Here is an 18158-nt window from a genome sequence, read left to right on the forward strand (position 1 = left end):
GTCGGCTGTCAGCTCTCAAAGAAATAATACAGATAAATACAGTTTAATATCGATATTTATTACTGCATCAAATATATTGGCATTTCATCTTTTGTATATAGTATAATTCGAAAAAGTATAATTCGAAAAATAAATCAGTATGCACATAAAAAAAACGATGTTCTTGGTAAATTTATCTTTCATATAAAGCAAGTTAGGTAGAGAGAACCTAGTGTTAAGACAGTATTGCAATTTAGTATATTCTTTTTCCCACTTTCTCCCTGAAGAAAAACGTGTTGAGAAATCAATTCAGCGTTTTGTCTTGCCAGAACGGAAAAATGATTAACTTCCCGAGTAGGAATGGGGATGCTGCCTTTATAATTCCTAATTTTGTAATACACAAATATTATATTTAAAAAAAATAACACATACAGGGCTGTTTTGTTGGGGTGAATTTTTAATATATATTTAGATAGATTATTCTAAATTTCGTAACGTAGACTAAAAATATCATAAACAATAAAAGTAATTTTTTTTCGAAACAATTGGCAAATGTCGAACAGATAAGTGTGTAAGATTGTAGGTAGAGATGAGTGTAGATGGTGCAGATAGAACAGGATTTTCTATTACATGTATTTTATTGTACGAGTATCAAATATTTTAAATTAAACACCTAATAAATAAGAAAGAATTAATTCTATGAAAACACAGACTCAATCAATGGTAAAAAAATGTAGTTTCGTATCTACTTCCACCTACGCAATCTAAAAGGTACGTGATGAGAAAGCATTGACGGGATCCTTATCAATATTCAATGTGTTATATACTTTTAAATCGTATACTAAGCGAGAGCGCTTCTTGCATACATCTACTTTATTAAACACGGCTATTACTTACGTCCGCCCCACGGACTCAAATAGCCTGAATCTTTCATCCCAACAGCCTACTATCATATTCAAACAACGAAATTTGGCTTTGTAGCGTTTCGATCCCTCGCCCACTCACTTTTTAGCTCTTCAATGTAAACGGGCCTCTGAAATTCTTACAAAAATTACAGATATTATTTAAGTTTTAATAAGTTAAGTTTGAAACTTTTTTAGTTTTAAAATAATAGTGTTAAATTATTCTAATCTCTTGTCTATTTCAGTATCACCTTTATATAGTTGTTAATAAAGGTTTAGTCTCCAAGGAGGTTATTTTATATTTACTTTATTAATTTAGAAAAATAATTACATTTTTATTTTTATATAATCTACTAGTACTACCTGGCAGACTGACCGTCGAGTTTGAAAATGCCATCAATAGATAGATATTCAGAAATAAAAACCTCTTAAGTCTTATAAAACCCTCCTTAACAAAAGACCAATTGTCTTTTTGTATCAACGTTTTAAGTATTCCGTTAAAAGTCTTTTCTCGTAAAATTAAGCCCCAGATTAAACGTGTACGAATCTGTTTTCAAGCTTTGTTCTATATTTTTTATTTGTTCTGTATATTTTACATATAACTTTATTTATATTTATATTTTTCTCACTACTTACTTTTAAGTGTTTTCAACTTTCAACTTTTAAATTGTTCGAGTCATAATGCCATCTCCATATTTTTAAATTTTTTTTAGAAATAATTCACAATAAAACCTAACAAAATATAAACCTTTAAAGTGCCTTATATAACATTTACCTGTTTAGTTATAATAATAACGAACAAGATGTAGGCGTTTAGCAGCAATCCGACAGCGGAGATGACGGTGACGGCGACACTCAAAGCGAGCGTCACAGCCTCCTCGCCTCGAGCCTCCGTCCCGTTCATCTCCATATCTCTGGCTATCTCTCTTCGCTTGCCTCCCTCTAGCTACACCATGACGTTGAACAGGTTTCTATGGAGCACCCCCTCATCTTACTGCTGCAGCTGCGTTCCATCGCATTTCGAATTATTGTAATCTAGAAATTAAAAATATGTATGTTAGGGTTTCAGTCCGTCTCCGTTCACGAATTTCAGACATTGCGTGTTGAGTGACGAAACACAACGCCTAAGTTTTTCTTACCACAGCGGGCGAATAAGGATAAATTTTAGGAAATAAATTATTAATAACTAAATATAAATATATTATTGAATACAGAACATATCTGCCCCAATTCCTCCTCACCAAGCATTGTTCAAATGGCCCAAGCGCAAATTGAGAACTTGGCATCGCATATGCTAAGTTAGCGAAACTAATATCCAACTGGGCTGCGGCTCTAATGTGCTCCATTACAATACCGACTAACTGAAAGCTAATTCATAATATTAGGTATCTGTTTCCAGTGAAATTTTACTATTTACTCTATAAATGAACGTTGTATTTGATAGGGTACTTATATCTCTACGAGCGACTAGAAGCGAGTCGTGGCTCAAAGGCACAAAATATGATTGTAAACGTGACAGTTTGTGGGTTCGATTCCCACTCGAGGAAATTAAATATTTAATATTTTCACTTTCTTTGCTCTGGTAAACCCAAAAGCCCTAAAGAATCTTCCAAAAGAATTTACAATTTTCAATTTTTCCGAATTATGTTGACCGTTCAAAGATGAATTTATAATTTGAATTCAAGAATAGCAAAACTGCTGTTTAAATATTCTTGTGAATTATAATATGCAATATTTAGTACTTTCAAAAAGGTACAAAGAAGTATTAAACATTTTTAAATTGAAATTTCTTTTGTTTTTTCATTATTCTGTTGGGGTGAAATGAAAATAGATTAAACATAGGAACATATAGAGTCGTGACTGTGCATTTTAATTATTTTCCTTCTATTTCATACTAATTTTAATATTCAAATCCTTAAGCAATGTCTAAACATCACAGTAGGGGGCCAAGCCTTCTTCTAAGGAAAGCCTTCTACTCAAAGTTATTAAAATTAAAATTTTACATCTCGCTTATGATAATTTTAAAATTAAACTTAATAGATTCGTAAAGTAGCGATATAGTTAGAAATTTCTGAAGACAATTTATGTGATAAAAAAATATATATTATTTGTATTTAAATTATACATATTATTTAACAAAAAATATTTTTTTTTTCAATTTCAAGTTGTATTCCGCATATGGCAGGGCGAGCAGAAGAAAACCGAATGTTAAGACACTCCGTTCCCGACTTTCCGCCGAACTCTTGAATCATTGCGCGTTGAGTGGCGGAACACAACGTCGCGCTTTTGTCTTGGCACCATCGCGAGTGGAAATCGAACTTACAACATCTGCAACACAATGGCCTCAATTCTGATGTTAAACTTTATTGTATTCAAAAATTTACATGTCACATATTCTCGACAGCCTCGTGACAATGCTTAACTTGTGTGAGCTAGTGTTGACTGACATCAAACATTCAAGGGTGAATACGTTAAAAAGGTCTTTAAGTTTTAAAGCTACGAACGGTTGAAGGACATTAAACACAAGGCAACGCTACTTAAATACTACCTAAAATTTTATTTTATTATGTATGTATGAACCTACCACAGGTTCAGAAGGATACAATGAAAAAATAGCTCGGCAATACTTAAGTTTTTTTTTTAGCTTCACCTATATCCTGCATATAGCAGGGTAGGCAGAGGAAACCTGGAAACCTAGTGAAGGTCTTATTGGGAACGGAGTAATATACTCCGTTCCCAATAAGACACTTCCGTTCCCAAATTTTCGCCGAATCACCGAATTCTGGAGGCATTACCTTTTGAGTAGTGGAACTGAACACCGCGTTTTGTCTCGTTACCAAAGCGAGGTAAAGAAAATATTAAATATTTCATTCCCTCGAATCTGAATCGAACCCACACTCTCTAAAGTGCTATTCTAAGTTTGTCAACACAGTCCATATGTAATGCATTTAAAATTAGGGACATGAAGTTGTTCCGACACTGTTGTTGATTCAAGAAAAGTATTGTCGCCTGAGCGCTACATTCATGTAATTTTATTTATTTCTACTTTTATATATAAACTAGTGGACCCGGACGCGGCTACGCCTGCTTGAACTATAAGAATATTTTCGCGTCGGTCATACTCATACTATGCCGCCCGAAGGCTAGGTCATTTCGAATCAGTGACATATCCTTAATTATTTATTAGAATGTTATACAGTAAACTAACTATAATTTCAATCTAGATAAAATGCTAAAAGTGACTATTATATTTATTTTCATAAGGATGAATATCAAAATGTCGCGGTAACGGTTGCGTAGCGACGCGACGGTTGTTATTAACATGGCAGAATAAATTGCATGTCAAATTAGAAAGTACTTTAAAATATATTAGTATATGGGTCATAATCAGAAAAAGTGTACATTTTGTGTCTTTTCTTGTCCCGCTACTTTGAATGCGTTTTAAAAATACAATTTTAAATATAATTTAAATATTTTGCCATTTAAGATAAATTTACTTATTAACTTAAAGATTTTTGTAATATTTTAAATATATTATGGCTAATAATAGTATTTTTTGTTAGTTGCAAAAAACTTTTCAAAATCCTTCCATACAATTTTTCGTGTCCCATTCACCACTTTACTTTTTTAAAAATTGATTTGTTACGAATATTTATGGTTTTATTTGATTTCAGGTATGTTTATATTACTTTACTTTATGCATAATATTAAATAGAATTACTTTTATTGATACATTATTTAATAAATAATATATATGAATTAAGTAAATTTGTCCCAAAATATTGTTTTTTTGTTATTCAGGGCTAGTAACGTACAATTAAAATATGAACGCAATTATTTTGAATGGTATTTAATATTAGTTTTTATTGTGGCACCATTATTGTAAAAGTCAATGCTGTCGTAGCTACAACCAGTAATGTTCTCGCAGCAGTAGAGGGGTTCAAATGTTTTAGAGGGAATGCGTGAAATTACATCTCAGGGTTATAAACGGCTTTTATTTTGGTAAGTATTCTATAATTTCGATTTCTTGTTTATGTTATTTGCTTCTTTTTACAAAATCTCAAAAAAGAACTTCAGTGCTTGCACATGCAACACGTGGCTTATGAGCAAATATTTAAAAAGGTTAGAATTTCTCAGACTTCATTCTCAATTTTGTTACATTTCGTTACGTAACGAAACTGAGAAAATATGAAGCCTAGTTCACAATTACGTTACCATCGGAAGATATGTAATATGTATATAAAAAAAAATTGCTGGCATATGAAAAAAATAATTGGTGACTTTTGATGACGTAAAGTAACTAAAAATAATGATTTTTAAGTTTTTTGCCTGTTTGCTTGTTTGTCTAATGTGTTTGTGCACGCTTATCTCAGAAACGGCTTAACCGATTTACTTAAAAACATTTTTTTATTCTTCCTTAAATTATTTGTGATTTTGTAATTACTATTTTTTTCTCTGGAGATAGTGAATTAATAAATATGTAGGTCAAGCGGGTGAGGCTTTTATTTAAAAAGAAAAACGTTCTGTACTAGCGTTGTTAAAGATCTAAACAATAAACATAAAATATTATTAAATACCTATTGATAAATATTTTTTTTATTTTCAGTAAGCGTCGTGGCTCCTATGTCAAATGCTGAAACACATAAAATATATAGAGAACGTCTTAAACAGACCAATCCTATTAAATATGAAGATATGCGGAATAAACACTTACAAAGAATTAAACTTAATTCCAGTGATAACAACTCAAATTTTGATATATTTTAAAGTGGATTTAATTTTATCATTAACTTTGTGATCTTTAGAAATATAAGCTTATTACGTTACGAACTAGCATTATTATATTGTTAATATTGTCACTTTGTTGTTTTCTTAGATTTATAATCTGTTAAATCAACGATTGAATCTTTAAAATTTTAATTTGTTTCTCATTAAATAAAAACAACAATGGTTTTATTGATATAATATTCTTATTTTGTTGTATATAATGCCTTATGTCATCAGTTTCGTAACAAAGATTATCAGTGTTGTTACTTATCAGTTACGTTACGAATTCGAAAATGTCCACTTTTCTGATTATGACCCATATATGTGTAATATAATGTTATATAGCCTATAGCACTTCTGAAGAATGCAGCTTTCATACAAAACAAAAACAAAGTAAATCGGACCAGTAGATCCAGAGATCTTAGCGTTCAAACAAACAAACAAAAAAACAAACTCTTCCGCTTTATTATATTAGTATAGATAGATAGTGATAGTCGTGGGGCATTGGCACAAGGGTGCTACTGTAAATACTGCAGGTTAAATAAATAAAAAAAATGTTAAATATTATTAAATTAATGAAAAACAAAAAACTTTATCAACTATTCTTTATTTTCTATTTTTGTCCGACATTACTGAATAGAATATAATATTTTTATTATAAATACATATGTAGGTACCACTACAACTACAATATATAATTTTTATCAGCCTATAAATATTTTATATTATTTACATATTTTATTTCCACTCCCTGCTGCACAATGGCATCACGTCCGCCATTTTTACTTACACTCGCATCTAGAAGCACTATGGACCTGTTGAATGGCTTTTACAGCGTCGTTGCTTCTAATGACCGCTATCACGTCGAGTTCGAGATGGAGAATGTTACTAATTTACTGTTTTTTACTGTTCCTAAGGGTAATATATCACAGAATAACGTCAAATTATGCAGATAACAGCCTAGCCTTCACTAAAGACGCAATGTGGGGAGCGGAGTGTTTTATCACTTCAAATCTCTAAAAAAGCCTATAAGTATATAAGTGACTGTGACTAAATCAATGAACTACAAAAATACCATAACCAATGATATCTTGGAGAAGTAATGGGATAAATATAATAATCAAGACATCCACATCTGTATATATCTAAATTATATTATAAGCATTTCCAAATGAACGGCCAAATCTGATATATAAAAGCTTGTAATAGCGTCGACTCGTAAAGGGAAGGTAAAAGGATCAAGATGACGCATTGTTACGAGTATATATCGAAAATGTTTCCTATATAAATAGATTTAGATGCAAACCATTGCGTATTATGTATTTTATTGGTACTACTACTTTTGACCATAATATGAAACAATTTCAACTACTGTTTATGATTGTCTCATAAAAATTTTTTGCATCTATTGATGCTATTATTATTGCAATTATTACATTGATTAATCATATTATTAATATATAAATTTTAGAAACATAAAAATTTGACCGCAGCGGATTTGAACCAGCCTTTTGGAAACAATGCTCTGACCTCTAAGCGATAAGTTAGATACATCGAAATACTTATACACTTTTTGAAACTTATTTAATAATATTATTGTCATTTAGAGCATAGCAGCATTGTAGACACCGTCGGGAAAGTTAAGTTTAGACACTCCATACTCGTGTGGAAAGTGGAGAACGGTGTGTTGTAAACTAGGTTGTCTCTGACCACCCTACTGTATACGGGATTTAGTATGAAAAAATATACATTATAGACCGAAGATGTATGCAAAGAAAATAGAATAGAATACTCTCACTTCTTTATTTATTAAATGTCATCTAATATGAGCATGGAAAATGCTTAGCATAATTTTTCTCAATGGTATTCAAACCAACAATTACCGTTTGCTTCCAAAAGAACAAAGAATATCCATATAAAAACATTATTCTGAGAAGATTTATATACACAAACAAAGTAAATCCCAAAAACAATCTCATTTCCTATACAAAAACATACAGAAGCTAAAACAATATCTTTTTATACTGATGGAAGCAACAGATGGGAGTTTCAAGTTGCCACGGAGCTCGGAGACGCAATTAGCGGTGCGGTGCGGCGGTTAATTCATTTACTCGTTTCTACGTAACACTCACTTCTAGTGTCTTGTAGAGAGAGTGCCTTGTTATATATATGTATATGTTTTAGTAATTAATGGTGTTATTATGTTTTTCTTTTACGTAAACAGCTTAGTGGTTAACTGATTTTCCGTAATAACTGAAATGTATTGTGTTTATATGTAAGTACTTCTGTAATTTGACATATATTTTTTTTCTATTTGTTTTTTTAATGACCTGATTTTACAATGACAGGCGTAAAATAATCTGCCAGTTTCGCGTATATAAGAAAAAATACGAATGATGAAGAAAATATTGTAGATGTAGAGTATTATGAATAATTAAATATTTTAATTGTATTTGTTTGTTATGACTGTAATATAATTTGAAACTCCGCTTCTTAACATAGGAATACATAGAAATGTCTTGGTCCTTAAACCCTCAAAAGGTAACTGTTATATATATATACAGGGTGTCCCAGGAGTCAACGATAAAACGAAAACAGGTGATAGACCAAGTCGTGACAGTTATGAGAAAAATATAAAAAAAATTCTGTCTCATGTATTTTTCATATTATATTGATTTAAAAAAATATCGGAAAAACCGACACCCTGTGATGATTTTTCAAGTCCTAAGACTACAAATATTACTATTTTTTCATTTTTTTTTCTGTAATGTAATCATGAGTAACCCTTCTGCGAATTACGGTTTAAGATTGAAACATACCTGCATCGGTTTTCAATAAAATGCCGTGTTTTTGCCGAACATTAAATTCAAAATATTTAGTACACCCAACTTTAACCGACTGTACTATAAAAAAAATGTACTACACTGTTTTTGCAAGTAACTTTAAAAGTTGGCGCATTTAATCTGGATTCCGAAATGGTACGATACTTGCTGGATTACTTCTTTGTTGAAGAGAGAAAAATCTAAATACACGATAATCGGGATGACGTTCAACGTTTTGGTATCTTTTCCGATACATTCTAGCTGCAGTATTAGCATTACATAACCATTCTCCATGAATGAAATGCATATTGGCAATGTGTCAAAGACCGAGTTTATGGCCTGCGAGAGCCCGGACTCGAGCACTATCCTTATAAGTCCTGGGCCAGCCCCTAAGTCGGAAAAAGTTTGGACGGTATCCTGCGATCACAGACCACACCAGTGACCTCCCGCCACTTAGCCCAGGCAACGCTTATCCGACCATGGAGATCGTGATCGATGCCTCCTGACTCGTGCATGACGGATCTAAGATACCTGAACTTTTTCGACTTAGGGGCTGATCCAGGACTTATAAGGAACTATCCTTCCTAACTCGAGCACTAGGTCGAGTCCGCGATCTCGCAGGCCATATACTCGGTCCTTGACACATTGCCAATATGCATTTCATTCATGGAGAATGGTTATGTAATGCTAATACTGCAGCTAGAATGTATCGGAAAAGATACCAAAACGTTGAACGTCATCCCGATTATCGTGTATTTAGATTTTTCTCTCTTCAACAAAGAAGTAATCCAGCAAGTATCGTACCATTTCGGAATCCAGATTAAATGCGCCAACTTTTAAAGTTACTTGCAAAAACAGTGTAGTACATTTTTTTTATAGTACAGTCGGTTAAAGTTGGGTGTACTAAATATTTTGAATTTAATGTTCGGCAAAAACACGGCATTTTATTGAAAACCGATGCAGGTATGTTTCAATCTTAAACCGTAATTCGCAGAAGGGTTACTCATGATTACATTACAGAAAAAAAAATGAAAAAATAGTAATATTTGTAGTCTTAGGACTTGAAAAATCATCACAGGGTGTCGGTTTTTCCGATATTTTTTTAAATCAATATAATATGAAAAATACATGAGACAGAATTTTTTTTATATTTTTCTCATAACTGTCACGACTTGGTCTATCACCTGTTTTCGTTTTATCGTTGACTCCTGGGACACCCTGTATATATATATATAAACCTTAAATATATATATATATATATTTAAGGTTTTATCTAAAATATCAATGAAGAATAAAAAAAATGCAAAATAAGTAAAAGATTCGTTAACATGTAAACTCTTGGAAAATATTTAAAAAAAATCAATTTAAATAATGATCTGAAGTAAAGCTTTGCATTGTAAAAAAGCTTACTAGAGATTCATTAAACAATCCAATTTGCTTTGATTAGAGTTCATTGAAGCACACGCTGATGCGATTATAAGATTCTGACCGTTCTCTATTTTGGAGAATTATTTTCATTATGATATACGAGCACCTAATCTTAAATACTTTGTAATTATTAAACTATAATATTAGCAATGATGAGCTTTCACGCTGTATCCCGCACACAGCGGGGTAGGCAGAGGGAACCTTGTCTAAAGACATTGTGTGTTTAATAGCGAAACTTAACGCCGTGCTTTGATTTTAATGAACTTTGCTAATTTTATTTAAGGTAGTCATACAACATTAATAAATATGATCAGTAAATATGAACCAAGTAATGCTTTTCATAAATTTAAAATGCAAACATTATACCCCATTTTCCTTCCCTTTTATTAAGTCCATTAAGTAAGGTTCTTGCTGCTTTTTTCACATTAATGCAAATTGCTCAGTTGTTTAACGCCTTACTGGAATATTTCGTTATCAGGTTTCACAAGCAAGGATTCAATTTTAAGAAATGGAAGTCTTGAGTTTCAACTCTTTTATTAATAGAACTTCCTATGACTCTTAAGACTCTTAAGACGAAAAAATATTTTATTAAAAACTAATTTAACTAATAGAATATCGCTTGATAATAGCGCTTGTAGACTGTTTCGTGGGAGGGAACCTGGGAACTTGGTGTGAATTCTAGATTTAAAAATAAATATTCCCGTCAGTAGAGATATAACCCACAAACATTACTTTCTATAATCACAAGCTGAAGAATATATGTTGTAATGATATTGGTATTACTTTGTATAACGTAATATAAATCTCATATGAAATACTGCTATTGTGATATGGAACTACTCTAAACTTATAATTTGAAATATGATATAACCATATAACTTCATTTGCTGGTATAAATAAATTTTTTAAACCCTGATTTTTATGTGCTGTAATTATTTATGATGTCGAAATATAAACTAAGATTCGCCATTTATGTTTAGTGAAAACACTATCATCATATCATTATATATCATGTTTGAACTCGATATCGTAGAACTTGCATGGTCAAATGAGAAAAAAAGAATCTATAAAACTGAACAAGCGCGAGTCAGACGCGCCCACCCAGAGTTCCGTACAAATATTGGGGTCGCGAGCTTTTTCTGAAATTCAGGCTTAGTTTAGCCAGAGCCCTTTCATCTGATACCTTACTTGAACTTTTTTAACGGCTTTAATACCAAATTTTGCCTCCAGAATTCGGCGGAAAGTGGAGAATGGGTACTTTCACTTAGTACTCTTTCTACCCTTCTATGTGCGGGATACAGCGTGAAAATGATTTGTATTGGTGTTAAAAAAATACGAGTAAGTTGGTCCAGTCATCTTTGAGGTTATCCATTACAAAAAAAAACAAAATTTATATTTCTATAACTAAAAAAATAAGAATATATAAGACCAAGAATATATTTAATTTTTCTATGTTATTTCTTAATTTTATTTTTAAACGTTCAATATGTAAATAGTTCGTCTCAAAGTCACATAAACGCCCCCATACTGGAATTTCCAAGCCCACCTGTAGCACACGGCGCTTCCTTAATTAATTTCTATTATGTTCAATTTTACAATTTGTGCCAGCCATGTTCAAAGTTGAGATTTTCAATTAAACAGCCACGAGCTCTCTAAAGAAGATTTAATTTTCATACTCTTCCGTTGTTTACTTATAATACGATTCTAAGGCAGAAGTGGCTTTCAATAGTGTGAAAGTATGTTAGTAAGTAGGCAGAGGGAACCTAGTGTTAAGACACTCCGTTCCCCACTTTCTGTTGAATTCTGGAGGCATTGCGTGTTGAGTAGCAGAACTCAACGCCGCGCTTTTTCCTCGACACCAGGGCGAAGAAATGGAATATAAATTTAAATAAATATTTCATTTCCTTGAGTGGGGATTGAACCCACAACCAATTGGTTTACAGTCACACTTTGTGCCTATTGTGCTATTTGTAAGTGTTTAGTAAGTATTTTATTATTAGTTCTAACGTTTTACTACGTCTCTTAAAATTAGATGTAATATGGGGTTGTTATCGACTAAGTGGCGTGATGGTATCTCTCTGCTTCGCAATATGTGATATTAGCTACGTGACATTAGCGACGTGAATTCTGGACTTATGAAAATCTGCATATACTAACATATATTTTTAAATATGGATATACTTTCTAAGTTTCTACTATAATAAAGTATTGGGATATCATTTTTAGTTTAAAAAGGACAGAGTAATTAATAGCTATTATAAGGGCCCGAGTTTGTTTGTTTGTTCAGTTGTTTCTGAGATTACGCGTTCAATCACACAAACTCTTTAGTTTCATAACATTAGTATAGAATAAAAGTACAGATTCCTAATTAATATTTATATATAAACTTTTAGGTTACAATATTTTTTTTATTTTATAGCTTTATTATAGCTAGTACATTAATTGACATACAAAATATCACAGATGATAGTAGGCTTATTTTATAAAAGCATTTTTTTATTATTTAATTGTTGTTATACTCTGTATTTTTAAACAAAACAATAAAGATAAATTGGCTCTTGCCGATAACAAAGGTTTTCTTCACAATACCCCAAGACATTGTATAGCGAGTGTACTTAATACATTGTCGACTATAATACGAAGTCGTAAATGCTCAAATATATTTAATCCTGCTACAATGAGGATAAAGAAGAAGTAAAAATTTAAAGCTATTTAATTTGAAATGATAGAAAAAATATTTTTGTATAATTATTTATGACATTTTTATATGCTTGAAAAAGTTCCACGCTTTTACAGAAGATCTTTTTGTTTAAAGAGCTGAAGGTTATTTTGTTATATAAAATAATATTCATATTTTATAATCTATAGGTATACCTATTTAAACTTTTTCGTTACTGAGGGACAGACAAATCTCAGAAGAAAGTAGTAGTTACGTGTATGCTTAGACATAGACAAAGTACTAATTTTAATTTAGAGGAATACTAAAAAAGGATTTCTCATAATTCTTACGAAAACTGCAAAAATAATATTAATCTTCCATGTATGTGTACATCTTAATATCCACGCAGACAAAATTCCAGACGAAAACTAAAATATTATGGGAAAAAAAAACGTAATATCGGGGAATATAAGGACACCACTATGATAGCCACTAATACTATATTCATATTAGTAAGTACCGTCAACAGAAATGCGTCTGACATTTATAATAACGCTAATGGTCGTCTTGCGCCTCGCTGGAGCCAAATTCGGTGTCGCTGCCAGTTAGGATATTCAATGTACGACACTAAATCACCGCAAAAATGAAAATCTTAAAGTGTAACAGTTTAATTTTCTTCCAAATGCCAAGGAATTTTCATTTCGACGATGTTTTCTTTAAATAATATTAAGCTTAATAGGTGCCCGACTTTGTTGTTTCTTATAAACTTCTAAAGTACACAAGGATTTATAATCATATTCAAAGATTATTGAAAACATATAGCAGAAATGAAAAAAAATATTAAACGCTACGCTTTTTCTTCTTGTCAAAGCGAGAAATTAAAAATGGTCATTCCTCTGAGAGGGAATCAAATCCACAATCGTCAAGATTACAGCCAAACGTCACGACGGGCTCATAAGTAAATTAAAGAAACATATATATTTTTTATCAGCTTCACGTTAACCCGCATATCGCAGGGTGGGCATAGGGAACCTAGTACTAACACACCTCCCACTTTCCAGCGAAGTCTGGAAGCTTTACGTGTTGAGTGGCAAAACTATTGTTATACTTATATCTAAATATTGTGATTACACCCTTATAATAGTTAAACATGAGTCCAAAACGGAGTTACTTCGCGTATAAAGCGCTTTCAGTAGCAGCTGATACCATATTGATATTGTAAGTTACACTAGTTGCATGATAAACTAAAATAAGCTTTGGTGAGTCAAAGTTTACTCTGATTTTAGGTCGAGGACGGCATACTAAATTAATAAATACTGTTTATCTAATAATAAGTATTATTTTACTTATGTAAAAATAAGTAATAATAGGTATTATTTTATAAGTATTATTAATAAGAGACGAGTGTGACGAACTGAGTCAACGTCTGACTATATAGACAATGGTTTTAGGTTTGAATCCCACTCGGAGAAATTAATTGTTTACGTAAAGAACTCCGGCACCTGATATACACTGTCTACATGCGGACTAAAGGCAGAAGACGAAGAGTATTAACACTAGGTTCTCTCTGCCTTCCCTGTTACAAGGATAAAACGTGAACCTTAGTGAATTGTACTGTAACAAACAGTTTATTTCTTGATTATTTTCCTTGAAAATTTTTCACTTTAATATTTATAATTAAAATGTTATTACTTAATTTTATTACTTAATAAAGACCCTAATTATATCCACTTAATTTATTTTATAGAAAAAAATATAAAAAAGATAATAATTAATGTTATTCAAAAATGATGATAAAAAAGAAATATTTTATTATAACAACATAATTGTATTATCAGCGAGATCGCAGCTGTATTTAAATTAGATTCATGTTAGAATAATATTGATGTTTAATTTGCCGCTACCTACAAAGCAATCTTTTATATCTAATAGATACCTATCCGTAATAAAATAATAACGGAGATCAGTGGGTACTTTAAATATTTTTTATTATTTGTATTGAAATTATATTTGCTTTACGTTTAAATCTAATTTTAGGATACAAAAACGGATAGCTTCTTTGCAAAATCAAAAATCAAATCAAGGTAGGCAGAGGGAACCCAGTATTAGGACACTCCCTTCCACACTTTTTGCCGAATTCTGGAGGCATTGCATGTTGAGTGGCAGAACTCAACACGAGAGGGAAGAAATGGAAATATAAACGTAAATATTTAATACGTAAATATTTTAAACGTAAATATATAATATTTCACTTCCTCAAGTGGGGATCGAACCCACAACCGACCTTTACAGTCACACCCTTGTGCCGCTGGACCACGACGGCCTCAACTTCCTCACAACCTCAACTTCTTCAATATTTTTATATTTCACTAAAATAGTTATACTTACAGGTTTATTAAGCTTATCCTCTCATTTCTCGTATAATATTATCTCTAATGTTTCATGGTACATTTTGTATTATATATTTGCAGTCTAGAAATGTGTAAGAACGGTGTTGAACGACGTATAAATGTTTATACCAGATGGATCGTGTTCTGCAAAAGTCACGCATCAAGAATTAAATACACAATCTTAATTCAGTTGCTATCCCACAAGGAAAAAGTAAAATTTAATCGACAAAACTGATAAAAAAGTAGGGTATGTCAACACTTTGTTAACCTACATGCTGTATTATAGTACCTAGTCAATGTTTATCAACCCCTAATTAAGTCCTCAATTATTTATATTAAAGGAATAAAGAAAAGTTTATATAATATATTTTTATGAAATGCTTTTGTTTAGCCTAAAAATTATGTTTTCAAATAAAACAATTACAATAAATAAAAAAGTACAAATAACAATTACAATATAATAAAATCTATCATTAAACACGAAAAAGAATGTAACTTTTAATTTGGGTTACTAAGAACTTAGATTGCACTATGTGAACTACTTATCTAGTTCTCGTCTAAAGTTTCTCTATAATCTTGATTAGATGTAACGTGAATGACAGCGTCATTACCTCCCGAAGATGACTCTCAAAAGTCAGGTGACGGTGGCTTCCAGCAAATGCCAGCCAACTTAGATTAGATTGCAAGCCGTCCCTACCTAAATTGAGAAAACTGACTAAAGCGACCATCCCGTAGCTATTACAATAGATAATAAATATATAAAATATATTTTTCTAGCTTGACGCTATATCTCGCACATATCAGGGTAGGCAGAGAGAAATTGGTAACCTAGTGCTAAGTCACTCCGTTCCCCACTTCCAGCCGAATTTTTAAGGCAATGCAGGTGGACCAGTACCACCAGTACTAAACAATAATATTTTATCTATATATATAAAATCGAAAAGTCACTCACTCATCACGAAATCTCAGAAACTACATGTGCTAGGAATCTCAAATTTTGCATAGGAGTTATTTATAGGACGTAGGTGCTCGCTAAGACGGGAATTTGTAATATTCGACTTTTAAGGGGTTGTTTTTGGAGTTGAAAGTTTGTGTGAAACTTCGGTACTACAAATGCTAGAAGTCTCAAATTTTGCATGGACGTCACTTATGGAACATAGGTACTCATGGAGACAGAAATTAATAATAACGTAGTTCACGCAGGCGAAGCCGCGGGCGGGCCGCGAGTAGAATATAAAACATATTACTTGGTTTGGAATAAATCAAAATTACTTTTATATTATAATAAATAAAATCTATTTTTTTCTACAAATCTAATATTTATTCTATGTTAGAATAAATATAAGATTTTTCCATTACATAACTATCGTAAGATTTATTACTTTGATCTACAAATAGCAATATGAGGAACATTACGGTAGACAGATCTTATGAAAGCCATAAATATGTAATCCAAAGATATTGCAGTCGATCAAATATTAAATATCAAGGTCGGCATATCGTCAAATATTGATTCAGTTATAGCAAAAAATATTTGTGTCAACCAAAAAAATAGGCGTAGAGTTTCGCCACTCGATACGTCTAGAAAATTGGGTGGAAAATGAAAAACGGAGTGAACTTTGCTCTAGGTAGTATAGCAAAGTAGGCAAACTTGCCTGAAAACTTTTTTTTTCTGTTTCAACAAGCCACATTCATATTTTATTTACAGACTTGTATCTACCTCTTGTCGATTATAATTTCTCTTCTTTATTTTATCAAAATAAATAAAATATAAATGTGTAAAGCTTTATTTTTAAATGGCCTAAATAAAAATATGCTGTTCAAGCGTTTTCCAAAATAAAATTATACGGACCGGGTCGTTGTCTACATTAACACAGTTGCAGAAACAGCAAATTAGACCCACAAAGAGAATGTGCCGAGGGCAGTCGTCAACTCATTTGGAAAATTACTTAGGCATCTCATTAGATCCCATTAAATATGATAATTAACTTTTTTTAAATTAATTGTTTTTTTAGGCCGTCATGGCGCAGTGCCGCAAGCGTGTGACTATAACCCGACGGTTTTGGTTCGATTCCTATTAGGAGGAATGAATTATTTTTCCTATTATAATTATTATTCCTATATTTTCATTTCCTCGCTCTAGTATCAAGGGAAAGTGCCTCTAGAGTTCGGCGGAAAACGGAGTGTAACACTAGGTTCCCTCCGCCTACGGACGGGACGTGGACGGGATACAATGTAAAGCTGATTTTAATTTCATTCAGTTTGCACGTTAACAGATAATTCTACCATTCTACCATTTCGATATAAATAGGAAAAATTAATGAGCTAATTAGCTAATATAAACTACGTATATAGTGTATACATTTCCTTGAAAAAGAAATGGTTTTAACAAACACTTGTTACGTTCACTTTTCATATAATATCATTGCTCATTTTATTCATTCCAGCTCTTGTTATTAGCACGCAGCACTTTAATTAGCTCTCATACGTTTACTAATGCAGTGATATACCTACCAGCTACCTATATATAAATATTTATTTCCTAATGCTATCGTGATGCAATTGGCAGCGTGTAACTGTAAATGCGACGTTTGTAGGTTCGATTCCCACTTGGGGTACTTGGGAATTACTTAGGAATTTTGGAAAATGCGTTCCTAAAGTAATAAAATAACTGTTTATTGATTGCATAAAATATCGTCATTTTCAAAGTTAGTCAATAATAAATGAAATATTTTTTTTAAAGTTAAGTAGTAATAATAAATTAAACTTGGTTAATAATAAAAATATGTTTTCTTTAAGATTGTATGTTAATTCTAGGAGCGAAAAAAACACCTAGCGCTCGCACGCTTGGTACGTTACATATTTTTTTAAATTTTGCTTTTCATGTAAAATATGGCAATAAGAATTGTTGTCCCAGCTTTCGTGCCAAAACATCGTCGATAATAATCGTCACTTATTCGCTCCAATTCGTCACTTCCCCCAAACATTCCCTTTGGCCCAATCGACATAAAAATTACTGATCACCCAGCTCACATTATTATTGGAGATTTTAATAGCCATAGCTCGTCCTGGGGCTATTCCTCTACTAACAAAGATGGTGAGGCGGTTGAGGCCTGGGCTGAAGCTAAAAACTTCACCCTACTACATGACTCTAAACTTCCAGCATCATTTAATAGTCGAATTTGGCATCGGGGATATAATCCAGATCTTA

The 18158-nt window shown here is 31.9% G+C and overlaps 1 protein-coding gene across 1 annotated transcript in view; it reads right to left on the bottom strand.

Annotated features, from left to right (window-relative positions):
- LOC146534055 (uncharacterized) overlaps window positions 1-18158 on the bottom strand; it is a 56003-nt gene that overhangs the window by 15698 nt on the left and 22147 nt on the right. Inside the window, exon 2 of the mRNA XM_085195097.1 lies at window positions 1657-1916. Coding sequence (XP_085051223.1) covers window positions 1657-1791 — 135 coding nt within the window. The 5' untranslated portion in view covers window positions 1792-1916. The remainder of the gene's footprint in view (window positions 1-1656; window positions 1917-18158) is intronic.

This window comes from Heliconius melpomene, chromosome 12 (genome assembly GCF_056956725.1).
Source record: "Heliconius melpomene rosina isolate 202511_hmr_F chromosome 12, ASM5695672v1, whole genome shotgun sequence".
Taxonomy (NCBI): Eukaryota; Metazoa; Arthropoda; class Insecta; order Lepidoptera; family Nymphalidae; genus Heliconius; species Heliconius melpomene.